Raw genomic sequence first — 20820 nt, 5'->3', positions numbered from 1 at the left:
TATTAGTCCTTCTCTCTACTCCCGTCCTCCCTGCGGGTGCTGAGGCGCGGGGGATTATTTCCAGGTGCCTTCCTGCGGAGGGATAACCCCACGGCAGCACGAGGTGTGCGGCGGAGGGATACAACGCAGTCTATATAAGCTCGGTGCGCAGTAAGCGCTCCCTTTTCCTGCGGCGAGTAGTGTGTGTGGTTGGGGGGGTCTTTGCGCCGCGTCGCCATTGCCGCCATCATGGGCTTCGGGGACCTGAGATCCGCTGCCGGCCTGCGGCTCCTCAACGAGTTCCTGGCCGACAAGAGCTACATCGAGGGGTGAGCGGCCGGGGCGCGGCGTGGGAGCCGTGAGGCGGCTGCCGGGGGTCCGGCCCCTCCCCCTCTAATCGCTGGGCGCCGCTGCCACGCGGTGTCTCGAGCCCGCTGAGTGCCCCGTGCCGCGGCCCGCCCGCGTGCCCCCTTCCCCGCTGAGCGCGCGCCTCACGGCGGGGGCTCGGGGTGTTGTCGTCCAAACCCTCTCGGGCACTGTACTCCTGCTGTGTCCTTCCCTCCGGGCCCGGGCCCTCACCCCCGGCGCTGCTGGGAACTGCAGCCAGCCCGGCGAACGGCTGTGCATTATTTTACGCACCCCATGCTGTGCTGACGTGTAACAGGGACGTGCTCTTCCCCGTAGCTATGTGCCCTCGCAGGCCGACGTTGCCGTCTTCGAAGCCGTGTCTGCGCCACCGCCTGCTGAATTGTTCCACGCTCTCCGCTGGTACAACCACATCAAGTCCTATGAAAAGCAGAAGGCCAGGTATGGGGAAATTAAGGTATCAGAAGAAAAGTAAGTCTGTGATTGACTCCCATTTAGAGGCGAGTACGTAAACATCATAAACTTTGCAGTTTCCATTCTAGCGTCCAGCAAATTGACTGTGTTTTCATTGGGATCGTAGCCACCAATTTTGTCTTAAAATTGGTTTGCGCTTGTTTGTGTCTGAAAAAACGTATGTAGGAAAATAGGTTGAAAACCGTGGGTGTGGACTCTCAATTTTAGGAGTTAAAATAAGGCTGAGTCATCCAATGTAAATGATCGAAATCGCAAATTAAAATTGGTGCCTCCTGGACTACATTTGAACCAGGCTTCAATACAAATTTCTCATCAGTTCAAACCCCTGTAGATTTCCATTAGAAACTTACATGCACCAGCTTTTTCCGACCCTCCCCTCAGTGTGCAGCTTGAGATAGGAAATCAACTATATATTGGGAAACCATTCACTCAAATGGTCATCCTGAAAGCGTAAAATAAATTAGTGACTTGCTAAGATACCAGAAAATGAGGGGGAAATGTGAAAGCAAATGTATTCTTTTCTTTTTTTAGTGAATTTAGTGCTCATGAAAGTTGCCGTTTTGACAGCCATGGAGACTTGAAGTCCTCTCTAGAAAAGGTACAGCATAGGCAGACCTCCACACTGTTTCATCATTGTGCCTTGACCCTTTTCTGTGAGGGATCCTCCTCTAGAGTTGAGTGGTTCAGTCTCCCAATCTCTGGCATTTTTGATGCTGCCACTAATTTATACCAATTGTGATGGTTTATGTTCTTGGAAAGGGACTGAAGTTGTAAACTTACTTAACAAAGCTTACTACAATTTCTGATAAGGTAAATACATCTAACTAGTTCCAGTCTATTTAACTAAAAAAGTACAGCGTGAACCTCTCTGGTCTAGCAACATCTGTAATTCACTGTGTGTTTAGTTAGCTGGACAACCACTTAGCACGGGGTGGCCAGGTTTCCCAGGGTTCCATAAAGTTTGTTTTACAGCCATCAATCTTGGCACTCAGTGTTCTGTGCTGTAATTTACCCCTACATGTCTAAGAGCCCAGTAAGCAGTGGAATTGTGGGCAATACTGATAGACAATATTGACCTCTTGTGGTATGGCAAATTCTCTCATTTGGTGCCAGTCACGTCCCAAGGGTGCTGGACAAGAGAGGTTCAACCTGTAAAAATTAATGCAGAGAAATGTGATTTAAAAAAAGTGGTGTTCTGCCACTGCAGTTTATAAGACATAGCAGTTTAATAAAATAGTCACAAATAGAAATTAAAGCTTAAAATAACATAATTTTGCTTTTGGTGGCCACCTTTAGAAAAATGAAGGAACAAAGAGTCACAGTGGAAAATACACAGAATGAGGTGTTAGGGAAGCAGTAGAAAACTAGGGTGAAGGCTGTATTTTCAAGCAGTAGAGGGAGCTATTTGACAGTCCTGAATTCAGAAGTACTGTATACAATACTTGACCCCTCACAGGTTCCAGTTGTTCTTCAGAAATATACAAACAGCTTATATGTTAGGTATTAGAAAAAAATAATTTTCAAACAGATCCATAGCTTAAAACATGCACTAAGACACAATTATCCTGTGGCAAAACTAGATTTACTTGTCATCCAGCCTACTGAGCTACTAATTAATCTTAACCAAAAGCAAAGGTTTTTCAAGGAAACATTTTGGTGGAAAGTAGGCAAATTTACTTAAGACTAAATTGTTAGTTGTCATAACTTGTTTAAACAGCCGCTGATGGCTCTCTAGTATATTCTGTCACATCTCTGCAACTACCCATTGATGCAATTCCAGATAAGTGCTTCATTTTGGTTGCTCTCAAGTGGTATAGGAACTACTGCTTGCAAGAGCAAAAGCTGCCTGTGCGCATGTGATTCACCAGAATAATTGTCAGTTTAAATGTCATGTTCTGTTGCGAGTGCACTTTTGGGATTTTTCTGGTGTCTCACTTTTGAAATTGTGCCATACTTCATTGCTACCACAAGTAATTGTTACTGTAGGTGCACTGATCTTAAAAATCGTAGTATCTGAAATTAGGAGTATAATTTTAAACTAATATTTTGTCATTTTTAGCTTGCCAGGAGTAAAGAAGGCTTTGGGAAAATATGGTCCTGTCGAGGTTGAAGATGCTACAGGTGCAACCACAGATAGCAAAGATGATGATGACATTGATCTCTTTGGATCCGATGATGAGGAGGTACTGAGAGTTTCTTTGGTTTTTTAGAAATATATTTTTTATTTTGTCTTTTCATTAGTTTTCTTACTTTTATTTTTAAAAGATCAGGGTTTGATTGAAATATATGCCAGAATTGTATTCTCTTAGCCCTGAAATGCATGTGACTTTGCATTGCTAAACAATCTGTAAAGAGGTAAAATGATTCAGGCACATAGAACTCAGTCTTATAGATACTAAGAAATTTTATGCAGAGTCTGTCATGAACTCAATACTATCATATACTTCAGTATTTCTTTTCGTTCCATTCTCATGCTAGTATTTAGGCTAGAAGGAATTTTTAGGTGACAGAATCTGTGAAAGGAGTCTTACTACAAAATCTAGTAAATGTTTAATTTATTACATCAACAAGTTAAATTGTTTTCTTATTGTCTAAGTGTTAGAAAAAAGGTGTAAATAACATGTAAAGACTCCACTATTGTATATGCCAAGCTAAGCTCACCCTTCATAACATACAGTTGGTAGGAGTTTTGTAAATAGTAAGTTTGCCTGGTGCTTGTTTATGGCTGACTGATTACATGATGAATAAAACCAAATCACCATCTTTCGGCTGATCTGGTGATGACTTGTTTATATCTGACTAAAAGCCAGTCTGATTTTATTTGGGGATAAAGAATGTCTCTTTTTTTGCCCTGTCATGAAGCTGTTTTCTTTTCTCTTTCAGGAAAGTGAAGAATCAAAGAGACTAAGAGAAGAACGTCTTGCTCAGTATGAATCCAAGAAGTCCAAAAGTATGTCTGATACATATGTTTAATAGCCTGTTCTATGCACTTCATTAGTTTTCAGTATGCATTGGAAAGGTAGAGAGGAAGTCCCCCCACCAAGGTTATTAGCTGGGCTAGATGTGATTTGCTTTGGTGAAGAATATTTGTAATAGTTTCTCACTATGTTGTGATAGAGCTCTTTTGTCGCAAGCACACTTTAATGACTACTTTGAGATTATTGTGTCATTAATGAGATGTGCCTTTTAATTTGGGGTTAGCTTCTAAAGATACAAATGAAAGAAAGTTGGGTTCTCCACTAATAGCTGGACACACCTCTACTTTAGGTACTCTTGAGATAAGAAGGGAAAATTAGAAACCAGCCTTTTATTTTAATATGACAGCCTGATCATTTTAAATACAGGATTCCACAGTTACTGGTCTGGAACTGTTCTGAAATGTAACAGTTGCAGTATTCCATCTGTGGGAAATAAACTGTTACACTGCATCATGCTCCTTTTCAGGTAAACTGACAAGGATTTTCTATGTAACAGACAAGTTTTGATGCAAATTTCTAAATAAACCGGTCTTCATGACAAATGGCTTTCTATAAAGCAGAAGTTGGAAATAAATGACTTATCACGCTAACTGGAAATTAGCATTATTAATCTGTTTTTTTTCCAGATGCATTTTTGTTTGAAAATTTCTATGAAATGCCTTGTAGGTTATCTTATTAATTCTTAGATCATGTTGCTTTCTCTTTTCTCTCTCACAATCGTTTTGCTTTTTAGAACCAGCTCTTATTGCCAAATCCTCCATCTTATTGGATGTGAAACCCTGGGATGATGAGACAGACATGGTTAAATTGGAGGAGTGTGTGCGAAGCATTCAGGCAGATGGTTTAGTCTGGGGATCTTGTAAGTAAGAGAAATACCATAGTTTTTAAAAGTAGCGTGCCAGAGGTAGTGTTGTAGGCATAACTTAGTGATATATAGAAATAATATAGCTATTGTGGATCTATCTATATCAGTCTTTGGGAAGTTAAGTTGTGGATTGCGAGCCCTGGGCTTTGTTAAAAGCTTCAAAAGTTGTTCATGGTCTGTTGTTGGGTGGAGCTTCTCAATGATTTGAGAAGAGTGGATATATTTCTTGGTTAGCTTTCTGATCTTTACCCTGTTCACTTCCATGTGGACTTCTTGAGGTTATCTGAAGGTCTGTCAACCGTGAACCTCCCTTGTAAAAGTATATTTGAAAGGGAAAAACATTTGTCCATAAGTGGCATAACAAACACTGATTAAGCAACAGTAACCAGCCTTTGAGTCTGCTTCAGTTTTAATGGCCAAGAGTTTGCATAGATTATACACATATAGTGTAGTGTACCATTTGTTACCAGGTATGTTATGCTGTTCAGTATTTTGAACTGGTTTAGTTGGCATTTTATAGTTTACTGGTTAAAGTGGTGCTCTGATGAATAGGGTGTCTGGTTAATTGATTCATACTTAATATATTTCTTTGGCAGCTAAGCTGGTTCCAGTTGGCTACGGTATCAAGAAGCTTCAAATTCAGTGTGTAGTTGAAGATGACAAAGTTGGCACAGATATGTTGGAAGAGAGAATAACAGCCTTTGAAGATTATGTACAGTCAATGGATGTAGCTGCTTTCAACAAAATCTAAATCCTGCTACATCTGGAATAAAAGTACTTGGAAGTTTTATGTTCCCTCTGCTTATTCCAAATCACTGAATAATCTAGTACAATTAAAGTTCAAAAAGCTGTTCTTCACCTCTTGAAGTGAACTGCAGGGTACAAATGGTATCAGTACAGACATCTGAATTCTTTCTTGGTAATTTTGGAAAAAGTAAATATGCAAATAGGCAACTCAGCTAATTCTAATGCTGATACCAGTGAGGAAGAATGGTTTGGTAGTTAAGGTCAGAAAATATGACTTAATGTTCCTAGAATTTCTCTTGGTCATGTAACTCTGTAAGTCACTTGTGGTCTGTACTTTAGTTTTCCCATCTGAAAATGGGAATATTACTCCTTACAGGTGTTTTGGTTGGTTAAACACTGTTAAGACTTTTGAGATCGGGTCTAAGAACAAATAAAGCCATACAGGCTTCATCCTGCCATGAGGGCAAAGGCCTGGGCTCCATGACTACTTAAGGCCCCCCTAGTTTTGTGATTGTATGACATAATCCAAGGTGTAGAGATGTTCTTGAGTCTTGGTTTGATGATAGATACCAATAAGATTCAAAGTAATACGACTAAATGAAAAGCAAGTGTAGTTTGAACTACATATGTAAGCCTGTCATGAAGTCTGGGTGCATCAAAATCATAAATCCGAGGGATAGCTGTGTTAGTCTGGATCTGTAAAAGCAACGAAGGGTCCTGTGGCACCTTATAGACTAACAGAAAAGTTTTGAGCATGAGCTTTCGTGAGCACAGACTCACTTCATCAGATGCTGGTCGTCTGATGAAGTGAGTCTGTGCTCACGAAAGCTCATGCTCAAAACTTTTCTGTTAGTCTGTAAGGTGCCACAGGACCCTTCGTTGCTGTTACAAAATCATAAAGGCATGATTGGAACCAGCTACAGAAATTATACATACAACATGCACAATATCATATGTAAACCTCAGGGAACTCAAAATGGCAAAAATAACCAGACATCTAGAGGAATACTTCAAAAAGATTTTAAATGGCCAAATAGATGCACTTATCTAAACAGAATAAAGGCAGTAGTGAAAAGGAAAAGGTGTGCAGGTATTAGAGGCATTTAAAAGAAAATTAATTGAAAGGGGAACTACTAGGAAGCCTGAAGTGTTCACTCATAGGGTTATCTAAAAAGTAGCAGAAAAACCCTATTCTCATGTTTGGATTTGAAAAATCTTCATGTACATCTACACTTGCCAGGTCCACGCACTGGCAGTTGATCTTTTGGGGGGAGGTTTAGCACATGCCCAGTGGGGTGGTGCTAATGTGAACTATGGGGTGCCACTGGTACTTCTGTGAGGAGTATGGGGAGTTGGCACAAGTTTCTTCTGATGTGGGGATAGCAGGAAAAATCATTTTAGGATTTGTCAACTCCAGCTATGCAATTAATGTATTTAAAATTGATTTTCCCTATAGTGTAGGACAAGCCTTACTTGGGTATACATAGGTTTCTATTCAGTGCTCTCGGTCTAAGTTCTTAGCTCTTTTCCTCTGTCACCTAAAAAACTCAGAACCAACCTTCTGTAAATTAGCATTCAGTAATAGCTAAGATTGAAAATACTTGTGCATTCCTTCATTTCTGTAATTTGACAGTAAAATACAGTAGTGGGGGCAGTTTAGTGTTTGTCCAAAATTTGTTACAAGGCTAGTATTAGAAGGAACACAGGGGGCAGCATATCCCTCTCAACCAAGTGCCCAGGTAGACAAAGCAGATTTGTAAATCAATAAACACATTGGGGGTAACAATCTAATTGGATAAGAAATAATTTATAGTTGAAGTCCTCACACTTAAGTGACACAGTCTGTTCCTTTTTGGAAGGACAAAATATATCCAACGTGAACATTATGCTGAAAAAGCCAAGGAGGGCTAAGCTGCACTTTAGAAAATTGTTCAATATACAACACACAACTGTTCAGCAGAGTTCAGATGGTTTGGATCAGAACTGAATATGGCCATAATACATGTGAGGGTCAGTAGGGTTTGCTTTCCCTTGGAACTTTATTGAGGGAATATGTTACCTGAATGGTTTCCCAGCCAGGACTATTTAACCATCTGTACATGGTTAAGAATTTTTTTAAGTCCTTAAATTCTTTAGCATCTTTTGTGCTAGGTATGTTGCCTGGAAGCTGAAACAACACTATAATGTAATGTCTTTCATTGCAACTGCAATAGGTCTAATGGGAAACCTGACATTTTAAAGTTGGAAGCATTTCACTTAACTCCAATAAAGAGCTCATGCTGACTCATGTTTTTTTCATGTTCCACCCACCAGTTCCTGTCAGAACTCATTTAAGAGAGCTGCACAGAACAGGTTCCCTCTAATTTTTTCCATCCATGGGCAGAATACATTTTATTATGTGCAAATAGGCACAATCAATCAATATGTAATTTCCATAACTAGAATTGCATATCTGCAATTGACTAACTCCCTGGTGTAGACCAAGGCTTAAGAATAGATCCATCCAGTTAAGAACAACTTGCACAAACACTTCCAGGGATAACCATACCAGCCAGCAAGCTGGAGTGTCAGTCTGCGCTGTTGATAGAATGGTCCTGTTTTAATGTTCAGTATGCTACTACAAAAGTACGGGTAATCGTTACATCTCTGAAAATACTGAGTTGAGAATCATGTAAAAATGGCTTCTGGACAGTTCAGTTAGCACTGGACAAGAGTAAACACTATTAGCTGTAGAGGAAGTGGGGAGGATGTATAACTGACCAAGCTATTATACATATATGCATACAACTCATTGATCTGCTCCAGTTGGGAAAAAATTACAAACCTTACCTCCCACCATCTCAATACTTTTTGCACACTGAAGGAAATTTTTAGTAGTTTAAAATCATTTTTTTAATGTACACATTTCAAAATTTTCAACAATTTTTTTTTTTTTTTTTTTTTTTTTTTGTAAAAAAAAGAGGGAGTCGGGAGGAGGTATCCAACAGCAGCCTCCCCACAAGACAGTATTCTCACAAGTCTTAGGAGGAGTGAAAGGCTCCTGCTGTATTGTATTTATCTCAGTGTGTTTCTGCCCCCAACACACAGCACCCCAGAAGAATTAGTGAAAGGCACAGTAATTTCTGGGTGTGACAACTGGCAATAGAGGGAAAAAAATTGGGATCAGGATTACAAAAGTTTTAAAGGTAAAAACTCACGAAAGAGGTAATAATCCAGTAATTATTGTTACATTTCTTAATTCAAAAATCACATATAACAACAGCAAAAGAAATAGCTACCAAAAAAATCCAAGTATTAAACTTCACAGACTGCTTAGGTACAGCAGAACAGATGATCTGAATTTATGAGAGGACTGTTCAGCTTATCATCAGACATATGCTAATAGTTACTAGCCTTACATCTCAGGCTGCCTTTTCAATCAAACAGCCACTTTCCCTTCTCAAGACAGTTCATCCTGCAGTGGCCTGTATGGTTGCTGAAGAGGATCCACCATCTACAACTAGTATGTGATACTCCTGCCATTCTTCCATAGTGACTTGAGTAAGCACCTGCCATTTCTGACTATCTGTACAAATTCCATGAGTTTCTATCTGTTTGTCCTCAGGAAACGGAGAACTCAGTGCCCTCGTTGGCTTAGGTACCATATCTTCCCACTGTAGAGGAAACTAAAGTAGTAGTTAAGATGCATTTATGATGGTGAGTTATTACTGGGAGAATCTGCCAGTCCTTTTCTCCCCATCCTGTGGTGGTAACTGGAATTCTTATTTTGCTATGTCTTGAACTCTGTATCTCTCTTGTAAGTATTTCAGCGTTATCATTAGCTCAAGAAGCTTGCTACATTTTGGTTTATGTCCTTCTGTTCTGTGGATCACTAAACTGCTGTTCCAAATAGACTAGTATAATAGTTTAACAATACTATGCGTGGATTTTTTTAAAGCTTTTTAAAGAAAATAAAATTATTTGACTTCTCTGCTAACTCTTTTTACTAAGCAAAATAAGAGCTTGAACTGCTCAGCATTGATGCAATGTGCCTTCCTCCTGAGTAGGGCTGTGTACTGGATTTGTGTTTTCCTAATCTTGGACTGAACACAGGAGCTGTTTTAGGAGCAGACAGCAACTATACATTTCTGCTGAAGAAAGAGCATGAGAAATAATGTATTCAAAATCAGAAGATGGTTAACACCTGAGGAAAAAATACCAGGGAGTTCCTGTAAAGAAGAGGGAGTAGAATAGTTGGTAAAGGCATATTCCACCACACTAAGCCCTGTGACAACTTGTGGAGGGCACTGGATCTGTAATGACTCCAAAGAAAGAGGGTTCCCTACCCAGTTAGCAGTATCATCTTTTGTAGCATTCAGATGTATTCCTGAGATGGTACTGATCCAGCCTAGCACTGCTTCAGCTCATGATACTAAATAAATTCAGACCAGAAAGTGATATGGTCAAAGGCCATATTGTTTTATTTATATTTGTACAAATATATTTTAAAGTGACCAAATACTTTGTCCAAAATATGAATCTATATATAGGGCCTCATCTAAATTTCACTTGTCTAGACAAAGCCATATGGTATTCTATGTTGCGTACCTAACTTACAAATGGATGGAAGAATGCACTACAGTTTGATACATGCATATATACAAGCTGGCTGAAAATATACCATTGCTGGGCATACATGGATTCATAGTTATATTCAGCATCTGTCTATATAGTCGATACATGTACAATTCTAAAAACAAGCCACAAATAAAAACATACCAGATTCTGACCTTGCTTGGGGTCTGGTCCTGCAAATCCTCACCTGTGTGAGCAGCCCTTGCTCCAGTGGTCATCAAATTCTGCCCTCTCTTACATTCCAGTGAAAATCACATCAGCATTTTGTATGCATTTGATCCGCTAGTGGAAAGGCTTAATATAGACAGCAGGTTTTAGAATGTTAATTAACTTTATTCCACATATGAAATCAAAAACCAAATGGCCATTATGAACTAGTTTTAGGACCAGTATTAAGATTTTGTAGAACAACGTTAGTTGATTTTTTGTGGCAATAATCTACAGCACTTGTTCAACTTTTTCCATATTTGAAACCCTCTTCCACTCAGCCTGGGCCTTCTTCCCCTTATATCTAGATGAGATCTAGCTGAGAGCTTCCCCCCGCCCTCGCTTTTTTTTTTTTTTTTAGGGATATTGGAAATTTAGCATGATCATGACAGCTGTGTGTTAGCTCCAGAATGGGAACAAATATGTATGTTATGTAATTCAGAGGAATAGTTTTATTATTTACATGGAGGTGTTATATTAACTCACCTCTTTTGAAATTTCCACAACATGACTAATGGCAGGCTATATCTGATCAAAATCGCCACTCGTTGCAGGGGCTTTGACTCAGGCCCTTTATGCGTCCAAATAGCATGTTTCTAATTATGCATCCTTAAAAAAAAAAAAGCCATCTAAAATGGAGTGCATTAAATTGATAGCTATGGAAGAAAACAGTGGGTTGGTTGCAAACCTATACCTCTGTTTAATTCAAGAGCAACAAGAAGTCCTGTGGCACCTTATAGACTAACAGATATTTTGGAGCATAAGCTTTTGTGGGCAAAGACCCGCTTCATCGGATGCATGAGTGCGGGGGTGCTTTCAGAGGGGTATGTAGAGAGTGGGTTCCCAGTAAAAGGGAGGGCAGAGCTGACAAGGTCATTCAGTCAGGGTGGAAAAGGCCCATTATCAGTAGTATGTAAGAAGAGAGGGAAAAACAGGTCAGATAAGACAGGGAATATGGCCTATTGTCAGTCTAATGTTAACATCTCCATACTACTACATACTACTGATAATGGGCCTTTTCCACCCTGACTGAATGACCTTGTCAGCTCTGCCCTCCCTTTTATTGGAACCCCACTCTTTACATACCCCTCTGAAACCACCCCCCCACTCATGCATCTGATGAAGTGGGTCTTTGCCCACAAAAGCTTATGCTCCAAAATATTTGTTAGTCTATAAGATGCCACAGGACTTCTTGTTGTTCTCAAAGATACAGAATAACATGGCTACCTCTCTTGTTTAATTGTGACTCTACTGGTGGTTATATACAGCAAGAGAAAAAACTAAGAGGTGGTCACTGAGTGGTTTCACAATATTGCCCAGCCACATGGTTACCATCAGAGTTTCGCAGTTGTTCACTGACTGTTCCAGACCGGCTGACCTCCCAGACTGCAAGTTTTAGTGCCTCAGAAATTGTTGCCCGGACACGGGTTTGGAACTTCTTGCTAATCAGAACATAGAGGATGGGATTGAGGCAGCTGTTGATGAAAGCCAGGCCAGTAGAGATAGGAATGCCACTGACAAGCAAATCATGCAAGTGTACATTATGGTGAGCAGATATTTCCAGAACAGTAAATACGTGATAGGGAGTCCAGCACACAAAAAAAGCCACAATGACTGCAAGAATGGTCCAGAAAAGCCTGCTGGAGGTCAGCATGGTTCTCCTCTTCACCTTAAGAATCAGAAATGAGTAACAAAGGACCATGGTCAGTAAGGGAAAGAGGTAACCACACACAAACCTCACCCAGATGAAAATATTATGCCTTATCAGAATGAGGTCTTTATCATGCGGATGGAAGTTGTTATAGCAAATGGTGAAGTTGTGAATCGTAGTTATGTCTCTGAAGTACAAGGCAGGGGCACCAATAATTGCAGCTGAGATCCAAATAATCACGCTCAGAATGTGGGTGTTCCTTAGGGTCCGATGTTTGTTGGAAGAGACAGGGTGCACCAGGCGGAGATAACGGTCGAGGCTGATGAAGGTCAGGAAGAAGACACTAGCAAACATATTCAGTAAAGCAATGAAGGAGTTAATCTTGCAGAGCCATTTTCCAAAGGGCCAGTGGAAGCCCATTGCCACATATGTAATGTAGAGAGGCAGGAAAAGAACAAAAATGAAATCTGCAATGGCCAGGTTGAGGAACCAGAGAGTGCTGACTGATTTATCCCATTTAAACCCCATGAACCAGATGACTATAGCATTTCCTGGCACACCCAGGAGAAAAGCCATACTGCATAACGTAAGGGAAATCCCATGTGCAACACTGATGTGGGACTGGGATGGTTCATCTTCCTGATACTCATAGAAATAGGAGTTGTTGTCAAAATCCTCAATCAGCATCATTTCAGGAAACTCCATGGATGTACGGCTACTTTCTGTGGAGAAAAGGAACTGGAAGTATTGAGGGAAGCATTCAGGCTAAATCATCTTTGTTTTCTAAGACACATTAACTACTATTAAATACCACCATAATTTTATGTATGGTCTTGGACATCAGAAATAAATTTGAGCTTCATTGCTTCAAGTTATCACTTTTCGGCTGTCCAAAGCGAGCACAGTCGTTTACCGATTTGCAGAAACTGCAGGGGAGCATTCACATCTGGTCCAAGTTGCTATTTACAATGAAACTTACAAAATCTCAAGAAATGACAAATGCCATTTTTATAACAGTCTTTTAAAAACCTATAAAGAAATCAAAATAACCCTGTATATAAAACAAAACGTACCTGGCACTGTCCCTTTAAAAAAATCCCAAATGAATGTATTTTTTATTATTTATTATTAAAAACATGTCACTAAGTTTGGACCTGGTCCTGTGGAAATCATTGGGAATCTTAACTTGCATGGGAAATGGGATGAGCTGCATTAGACTAGATCCTTAGCTGATGCAAACCCATCTAAATATTTAAACTGGCTGAAGATCTGGCCAGCCCCCCAGTTCAGATTCATTCACTGCGAGGTGTTGCTTTGTGCTTTTTAAAATACAATGGAGAGTAAACCCTAAAGCTGGTATTAACATTTAAATTACTATTTAATATACACGCGCAGTAACGTCATGTGGCTAAAGCACACGACTGGGGTCAGTACCTGACTCTGCCAGCCTCTGCACTGAGGCAAGCCCACATAAACCTAAACCATCCCTTACAAACAAGATCTGCATCTGGCCTCAGAGGCAACTAGTGTGGGGATTCCAGGAGGCACTGGCCATGTGCCCCTGCCGCATCTTCTCCTGTCCCTGCTCTGCCCCCTCCTTCTGCTCCACTCCTGCCCTCTTCTTCCTGAGGAAGCATCCACCACTTGCGATGGATGTGGAGGCAGTCCACCCATGCCCAGAGCAGTACAGTACTGAGGGTGAACGCCAAGTGGGGAGTGACCCTGGGAGGCACCATCCCCTCTGATTATTTCCATCCATGCGCAGAATAAGTTTTGTTGTGCACGCTGAGGCATGTGCAGATGTTTCTATGGCGGCGCACATGCTGCTGGCTCCGGGCACTCTGCTAATCAGCTGGGCGGCACCTCAGTTTCTCCTGGGTGGCCACCAAAGTGCTCAGTTTACAGGGAACACTGCTGAGGTGTGCATGTGACCCCCTGTGCAGCCCCCTCATTGCCTCGGAGTTCTTTTGTGCCTTGTACATCCTGGAGCACACTGCCAGCATTTAACACAGGTGCTGGAAGAACACAGATCCATCCCAGGAATAAAACCAATCTGTGCAGCTGATAGGAATAAAACCAGTTATTAAGGAAAAAAAATGCACAACAAGAAGCATCCTTGACAAAACATCTTCATCTGGCTGCTATCCTTTTAATAGTCAGACAACATACATTGCTTTTTTGTTTTTCTTTTTTCAGCCACAAAGGAACAAAGTAGTTAATACAGCTCATCCTAAAGAGAGTATATTATAGAACAATAGGCAAAAAGCCCTTGAGCGGCTTGCCTTGTAAGCACGTTAGCTAGACTATTTAAATTGACTACGGCCATGAAGCAAAGCTTTCTCATACCCTGTGTCTTTGCAGACTCCAGAATCCTTAACGTTCATGACTAGGGATAACCTCCTCGTAGATGGGAAGCCCCTCTCTGTGAAGCAAAGATGGTCTGTGGGTAAGGTGCTGACTGGAATTTGAGAGCAGAGTTCAGGTTTTGGTTCTGCCAGAGACTTCCTGTGTGACGTTAAGCAACTAACAACTTCTCTGCACCTCAGTGTACCTCTGAACCTGCACTTCCTTACCTCACAAGGTATTGGGTGGACAAACGTGTTTAGTTCAGGCAGCATGCAAGCAGTATGGTACTATGAATCTATAATTACCTAGACTGTGTGCCACTGAATCTGGACTTCCCTAGCTAACAGGCTGGCCTCCACAGGGATTATGAATCCTTTCTAGTCCCTTTTGACATTTTAAAGGTGTTCTGGCATTTCTTAAAGAACAAAACAAGACCAGCTCCGTGCTCTCCCTTTCTCTAAGCCATGGAGCACATGCATAAGTCTATCCCTATTCAGAAAAAATCACTTAAATAAGCACTTATGTTTGTGCTTAAATCCCATTGACTTCAATTGCTTTATTGAACAGGGATTATTTATGCACATGCTTAACTTGGAGCAGATGCTTAACTATAATCGGAAGAAGTGGGTCTGACCCACCAAAGCACATTACTTAATAAATGTATCGGTCTTTAAGGTGCTGAAGGACTGCTAGTTATTTGGGAAGCCACCACTCTGAGACAAGATGCTTATCTGTTTTGCTTAGGAGCTACCTACAGAAATCAAGAATTACACTAGAGTGAAAATGAAGTAACACAAGGGTTAATTAGACCCATACGTTTCAGTCAATCTTGGTCTCTGGTGAGCACTTGATTTTAGACAGAGACCAAGCATGGTAAGTTTCAGGCCAAAAATTAAAAGTGTGAAAAACAAAAGGAAATACTTCATTGCCTCAGTTATTGCAATAGCTACCAGAATAATTGTGACACAACAAAAAAGAGCTATTCCCCATCAGAACATAATGTACAGAAGGAAAAACAAGATGCAAGAACTCAAATAGTAATCTGAGAAAAACCTGATGGGGGAGGAAAGGGAAGAACAAAGCTTCCCCAAAGAATAATAGAAAGTGCTGTAACTGGATGATTGGTAATTCCCAACTACAGATGCCTGTCAGAACAAAAATAACCCTCTCTCCCCTTGCTCCCCAAGCAGTTTCTCAACTTGACCTTCTCCTGAGACACTTTCTGGACTTACAATCAGACCATAATTCTGGGAATGTCTAAAAAGAGGGGGGGGGTAAAATAAGAGCTCACATAAAATGATAGAAAAGGAGTTTTAGAGGGAGAAAGGTTTAGGAGCATAAGGCTACTTAGATATAGTATGTTCATCCTGGGAGGCCAGATAAACTACTGAAGGACAGCAGAGATGATCACAAATCTTCCATGTCAGGCCTGCTATAGTCAAGAATGATTTGTTGCATCAAAAAAGACATCAAAGGCTAGGTCTAGATTGAAGAGATCCATCAGCAAAAAGATATGCAACAGCTTTGCACAGTTTGTGTATCTCCTGATGATAGTTCTGTCACGAGAGGCTTTCCCAATATTTGGCCAGTCTACAAGGGGCCAAAAGTCAGGAAAACCCCCTCTGCCTTTTGGGAATGAGAATTACTGGGATGTCAGCAGAGGTCTCCCAGAGTAGCAGCTCCCTCAGGGCTCCCAATAGAAGCCGGAAATCTAGGCATAGACTCAGTTACACCTACAATTGAATTCAGCTGTTCTGCATAGGTATAGAGGAACGCAACCTAGTCAATGAGTAATTTTTTTCCTGGGAAGGTGTTAAGATTCAACATGCAGACTTTGAGCCTGACTCCATGTTTCTTTAATTCCATTAATATTTGCCTGATAAAGGAGAGCAGAAGTCAGAGACAATTTTGCTCATAGAGCCATGTCTTGCAAATATTTGTGCATGGCTCCTTGACTTCAAAGGGATTACACACTTGAGTAATGCAATGCACTTACAAAGTGTTTTCAGGATCAGGGCTTTAATGTATACATTGATGAAAAAATATAAAATAACAAGCAGATAACATGAATAACTTGATATACAAAGATGAGCTCTCCTCATTTCATCCGGTGACAGTAATAACTCCTGTCCTTCTTAGTTTACTCAGCCCAAAATAATTTTGTTTGGTGTGTTATTATGGCAAGTATTTTTAAAAGACTATTTGTTCAGATTTTAAGTCACACATTAATGTAATTAAATTCTACATCCCTCTAGGGCGCAGATTCTGTACAGATACAAGTACCACCCATCTGAGTCATTTTAAAAAAATATCATCTGCAAGAAGATCATTGTAAACATGAGCAGTACCCTTAACAGCTGGAACAAGAGCAAATGTGAGCCAACAAGAGAACAGCTTTAAAAAACCCAAAGATGACACCTTATGTTTATCATCATTGACTGCTTGCATAGCAAATACTTTAGATGGAACTAACTACATTTTTAAAAAAAAAGCAAAAAATAAATTTTACTATCTATTGCTGGTTACATTCTGCACTTTAGTTGCCAGGCAGTTGACTTTGTGGGTCTCAAAAACAAGCACAAATGGAGCAATATTTGAGTTGAAAATGCCCCATGGAAATGTTGGAATCCAAACAATTTTAAAAAAAGTGAAGCTAAAAATAATGAGAACATTTTAATATGAGGTTTTGTAAAGCCTCTTCGAACTCCCAAATCTTAATTTGGAAACTAAATTACTGGTAATATCCCTTTTATGGTTAGATATTCAGCGATTCAGTCTGCGAGGAGAAAAGACATGTATCCAATATTTATGTGTAACCCTGGAAGCACTGTGACCACTAACATGGGAGAGTGAAGTCTCTGCTCAAAAGCCTTTGTTGAGCTTTTTAGCTCATGTGGTAGAACACATAGCTTTAGTCCCTAAGGTCACAGGCTCATTCTTCCTACTCCTTACCTATGTATTTCCAGTGTCAACCCAAACACACACACACACACACAAAAGACTCTCTTGCAAGAGGAATATTTTCAAGCTGGTTTGAGAAGTTATAATTCGAAGCTTATGCTTTGTCCAAAGATCACACCTCGAATTCATTTCCTTACCCCACTCTCCCAAAGGTAAAAGCTTTTTACATGCCTGGGCTCCTTCTACTGAATAGAAATGCATGAGTTGCCGCACAAAAGCCTCGTGCTTTAAGGCACTGAAGAATTAGAAAATTAAGTTTTGTTTGTTTACGAAGGAGAGTTGTGAGAAAAATATATAAGATGCATCTGCTAGGCCATGTCTACACGTGCCCCAAACTTCGAAATGGCCACGCAAATGGCCATTTCGAAGTTTACTAATGAAGCACTGAAATGCATATTCAGCACTTCATTAGCATGCGGGCGGCCGCGGCACTTCGAAATTGACGCGCCTCACGTCTCGTCCAGACGGGGCTCCTTTTCGAAAGGACGCCGCCTACTTTGAAGTCCCCTTATTCCCATGAGCTCATGGGAATAAGGGGACTTCAAAGTAGGCGGCGTCCTTTCGAAAAGGAGCCCCGTCTGGACGAGATGCACAGCGGCGAGGCGCGTCAATTTCAAAGTGCTGCGGCCACCCGCATGCTAATGAAGTGCTGAATATGCATTTCAGTGCTTCATTAGTAAACTTCAAAATGGCCATTTGCGTGGCCATTTCGAAGTTTGGGGCACGTGTAGACGTAGCCCTAATGGTCAGGAAAAAAAGCCAGTTTGAGGAGTTGCCATTGCCACCTGTGGACAGTCTTTGATCGATTCTCAGGGGCTTGAGCATTGGCATGCTAAACCCAGGGTTGCGAGTGCAGTCCTTGAGGGGGGCATTTATGGATCTGGGGCAAATAGATTTAAGAAAATAAATAAAAGGGGGATGGTGCTTGATCCTGCCAAGAGGGCAGGGGACTGGACTCTGACCTCCTGGGGTCCCTTCCGGTTCTATGAAATGTGTATCTCCACATATTTAGTTATTTATCCATCAAGAGCTGATGTAAAGAGCTGCACAGAGGAAGCCATTAACAGTACACAACAAGACTGGTGGGCACAGGAGCCCCAAAAGCATGGTCTTGAATGCCATTTGCAAGCAGCTTAGTTATTTACATATTCAGATCAAGAAGACTTTCGGAACATGGTGCAGCGTTCTGTCTCCCTTCTGGGCCTCTGAAGAGAGCCAAAGGAAGCATCAAGAGCTAGACAGAGGCAGTGAAGACTGATAGGTTAATGAGGGCACCTCTCTGCAAACAGAGGTGCAAAAAAAAAAAAAAGAGCAGGCGGTTGGTCAGTGATTGTACTTGGAGCTTCCCAGTCGGGTCGTGTCCATTTGCCAGAGCTGGATGAGTCAAATATGCAGGCTCATTCCCTGCTGGGCTTTGGGTTGCACATAGCAGCAGAAGGGAGGAAAATATTTCTCAAACAGGAAAATGTGGTTACAAGTTTGGCCAACAGGACTCAGGGATGAGTACAAGTTACAAAATTGCTTTTAATATATTGAAATTGACTAAGTTGCTTACGTCTGTTAGAGTTTGTTTACAGTTTAAGGAAAAAAACTTTTCTGCAGAAAGGAAGGCAGAGCACTTGCTCCCTTTGCTGTCCATTGGTACATTCTAGGGTCACAAGCCCCTCTACAAACTTGAATCCCTTTAATTTGATTGTCTAAGTAGAGATGTAGGTGTTTAGCTTGAAGGAACCAAGTTTAGTTTAGTTTTGAAGAAGTGGGTCTGTCCCACAAAAGCTCATCACCGAATAAATCATTTTGCTAGTCTTTGAAGTGCTACGTTTCTGCTGCTTTGTTTTGTTCAAGTTTAGCTTGTGTGTCTGACAGCTTCCCTGTCTGAAAAAGGGAGAATAATAAATTAAGCTACCTCATAGGAGCATTGTGAACCTGGATTCATTAATGCTTGTGCCTTGAGATCCTGGGATGGAGGGATTTAAAAATAAGAATGAATAAATAAATGTTTCTAGCACCAAAAAGATTTTGCCACATGCCATAGGCAGTGTTTCTTCTATACCTCTCCTTAGCTGCCTCCAAAGCCAGATTCTCAACTTATGTTTAAGTCAGCCTGGGCACAGCTACATTGGCCCAGTGCCTGGAGTTGCATTGCACTATATTACTTTCATAGTGCTCCTCCATCCCCCCAGTCAAGCTTCAGTATGTAGAATTACGTAGATAACCCATTTTTACATAGCCACAGAATCCAAGGCCAAAAGGAAACATCGTAATCATCTAGTCTGGCCTCTTATTTAGTAAAGGCCACAAACTTTCCCAAAGTCCTAGAATGTGTCTTTTAGAAAAGCATCCAATCTTGATTTTAAAGTTATCAGTAATGGAAAACACAATGTGAAGTATGGTAAATTATTCCTCTAGGTAACCACACATCATTCAAAATTTACACTTTGTTTTCAGTCTGAATTTGCCTAGCTTGAACTTCCAGCCATTGGATTGTGTAGACCTTTCTCTGCTTGATAGAAGGCCTCATTAAAAATATTTTTCTCCATATATGCACTTACTGCCCGTTATCCAATCAGCCTTTAACCTTCCCTTTTTAAAGCCAAATAGACTAGAAGGCATGTTTTCTCATCCTTGAAGATCTTCTTTGAACATTCTCCATTTTATCAACATCCATCTTGAAATGCTGATACCACAATAAGGCACAATATTCCAGCAGTGGTCACATCTATGCCAGATACAAAGGGAAAATAACCTGCTCTGCTTATCCTTCCTATGATCACATTAACCCTTTTGGCAACAAAACCACAATGGGAGCTCACGATCAGCTGGTTATCCACCAAATCATCAGCTACCTCTACACTACAGCAATCCTTCAAAAGAAGTTCTTCTGTAAGATCTCTTCTGAAAAAAATCTTTTTGAAAGAGCACATCCACACACAAAAATTGATCCACTTTTTCAATAGAGAGCATCCACTCAGCCTCCACTCTTTTGAAAGAATGGGCCAGATATCGAAAAATCTGGTGCCATGAGGACTGCTCTTTTGAAAAAAAATGGCCCCTGGGGCATCTACATGTGTTTTTTTCTCTGAAGGGATCTTTTGGAAAAAGTTGCTCTTCCTCCTCTGGGAGAAGAAGAGGGCCACCAGAAAAAGTGCTGCAGTCTTCTGATTTAATATTAAAAGAACATATATGTAGACACTCCGCAGGATCTTTCGAAAGAGCCCTGGGGTTTTTTGAAAAAACTCACTAGTTTAGATGTAGCCATCTTGTTTACTTTTAAATTTTTTTGTCTGTCATGTGAATGATGGTTTTGTAGTTATAAAACATGACTGGGAATATGGTCCTGTGGTTTCTATTCCTGACAATGCCACAGATTTCCTATTGCATCTGGGAGAGCTGCTTGGCCTCCCTGTGCCTCAGTGTTGAAATCAGTCCAAGGGTTCAGTTCATTTTCCATGAAGACTGCTTCACAGATTGAAGTTCTCTTAAGACAAACAATGTTGGACCCTAGTGAGTTATCCAGGTAGCTGGTTCCAGCAATTTGAGCAGCACTCATCTTGCAGGTTTGGCTCTTATTACTGAAAATTAATAGATGGGTCAAATGAAGATGTGTTTTCACTACGTTTGCTATAAAGTGA

At 40.8% G+C, this 20820-nt stretch overlaps 2 protein-coding genes and 2 non-coding genes across 7 annotated transcripts in view; 3 read left to right on the top strand and 1 right to left on the bottom strand.

The window, feature by feature from the left end:
- Positions 1-150: 150 nt before the first annotated feature.
- Positions 151-5452, top strand: EEF1B2 (eukaryotic translation elongation factor 1 beta 2). Of its 2 annotated transcripts, none has more exons than XM_075001632.1 (6): positions 151-308; positions 664-786; positions 2879-3002; positions 3703-3769; positions 4531-4656; positions 5259-5452. In XM_075001632.1, exons 1-6 carry the CDS (start codon positions 229-231, stop codon positions 5411-5413), a joined length of 675 nt encoding a protein of 224 aa, XP_074857733.1. In that variant the 5' UTR covers positions 151-228; the 3' UTR covers positions 5414-5452. The 2 variants fall into 2 exon arrangements, with proteins under 2 accessions (XP_074857733.1, XP_074857732.1); XM_075001631.1 differs by having other exon boundaries at positions 664-816.
- On the top strand, positions 3549-3629 carry LOC142017270 (small nucleolar RNA SNORD51). The gene has a single exon (XR_012646505.1). It is a non-coding gene; the product is annotated as a small nucleolar RNA SNORD51 (small nucleolar RNA).
- Positions 4166-4299, top strand: LOC142017271 (small nucleolar RNA SNORA41). Its single transcript, XR_012646506.1, has one exon. It is a non-coding gene; the product is annotated as a small nucleolar RNA SNORA41 (small nucleolar RNA).
- Positions 5453-11373: 5921 nt separating the features above from the next.
- CMKLR2 (chemerin chemokine-like receptor 2) overlaps positions 11374-20820 on the bottom strand; it is a 31411-nt gene continuing 21964 nt past the window's right edge. For all 3 annotated transcript variants that reach the window (XM_075001412.1, XM_075001411.1, XM_075001413.1), the window contains one exon: positions 11374-12603. In XM_075001412.1, the coding sequence (XP_074857513.1) occupies positions 11522-12586 (1065 nt within the window). In that variant the 5' untranslated portion in view covers positions 12587-12603 and the 3' untranslated portion in view covers positions 11374-11521. The remainder of the gene's footprint in view (positions 12604-20820) is intronic.

This window comes from Carettochelys insculpta, chromosome 8, assembly GCF_033958435.1.
Source record: "Carettochelys insculpta isolate YL-2023 chromosome 8, ASM3395843v1, whole genome shotgun sequence".
Lineage (NCBI taxonomy): Eukaryota > Metazoa > Chordata > Testudines > Carettochelyidae > Carettochelys > Carettochelys insculpta.
The sequence above is the reverse complement of the archived record's forward strand: the minus strand, read 5'-3'. Positions and strand labels throughout refer to the sequence as shown.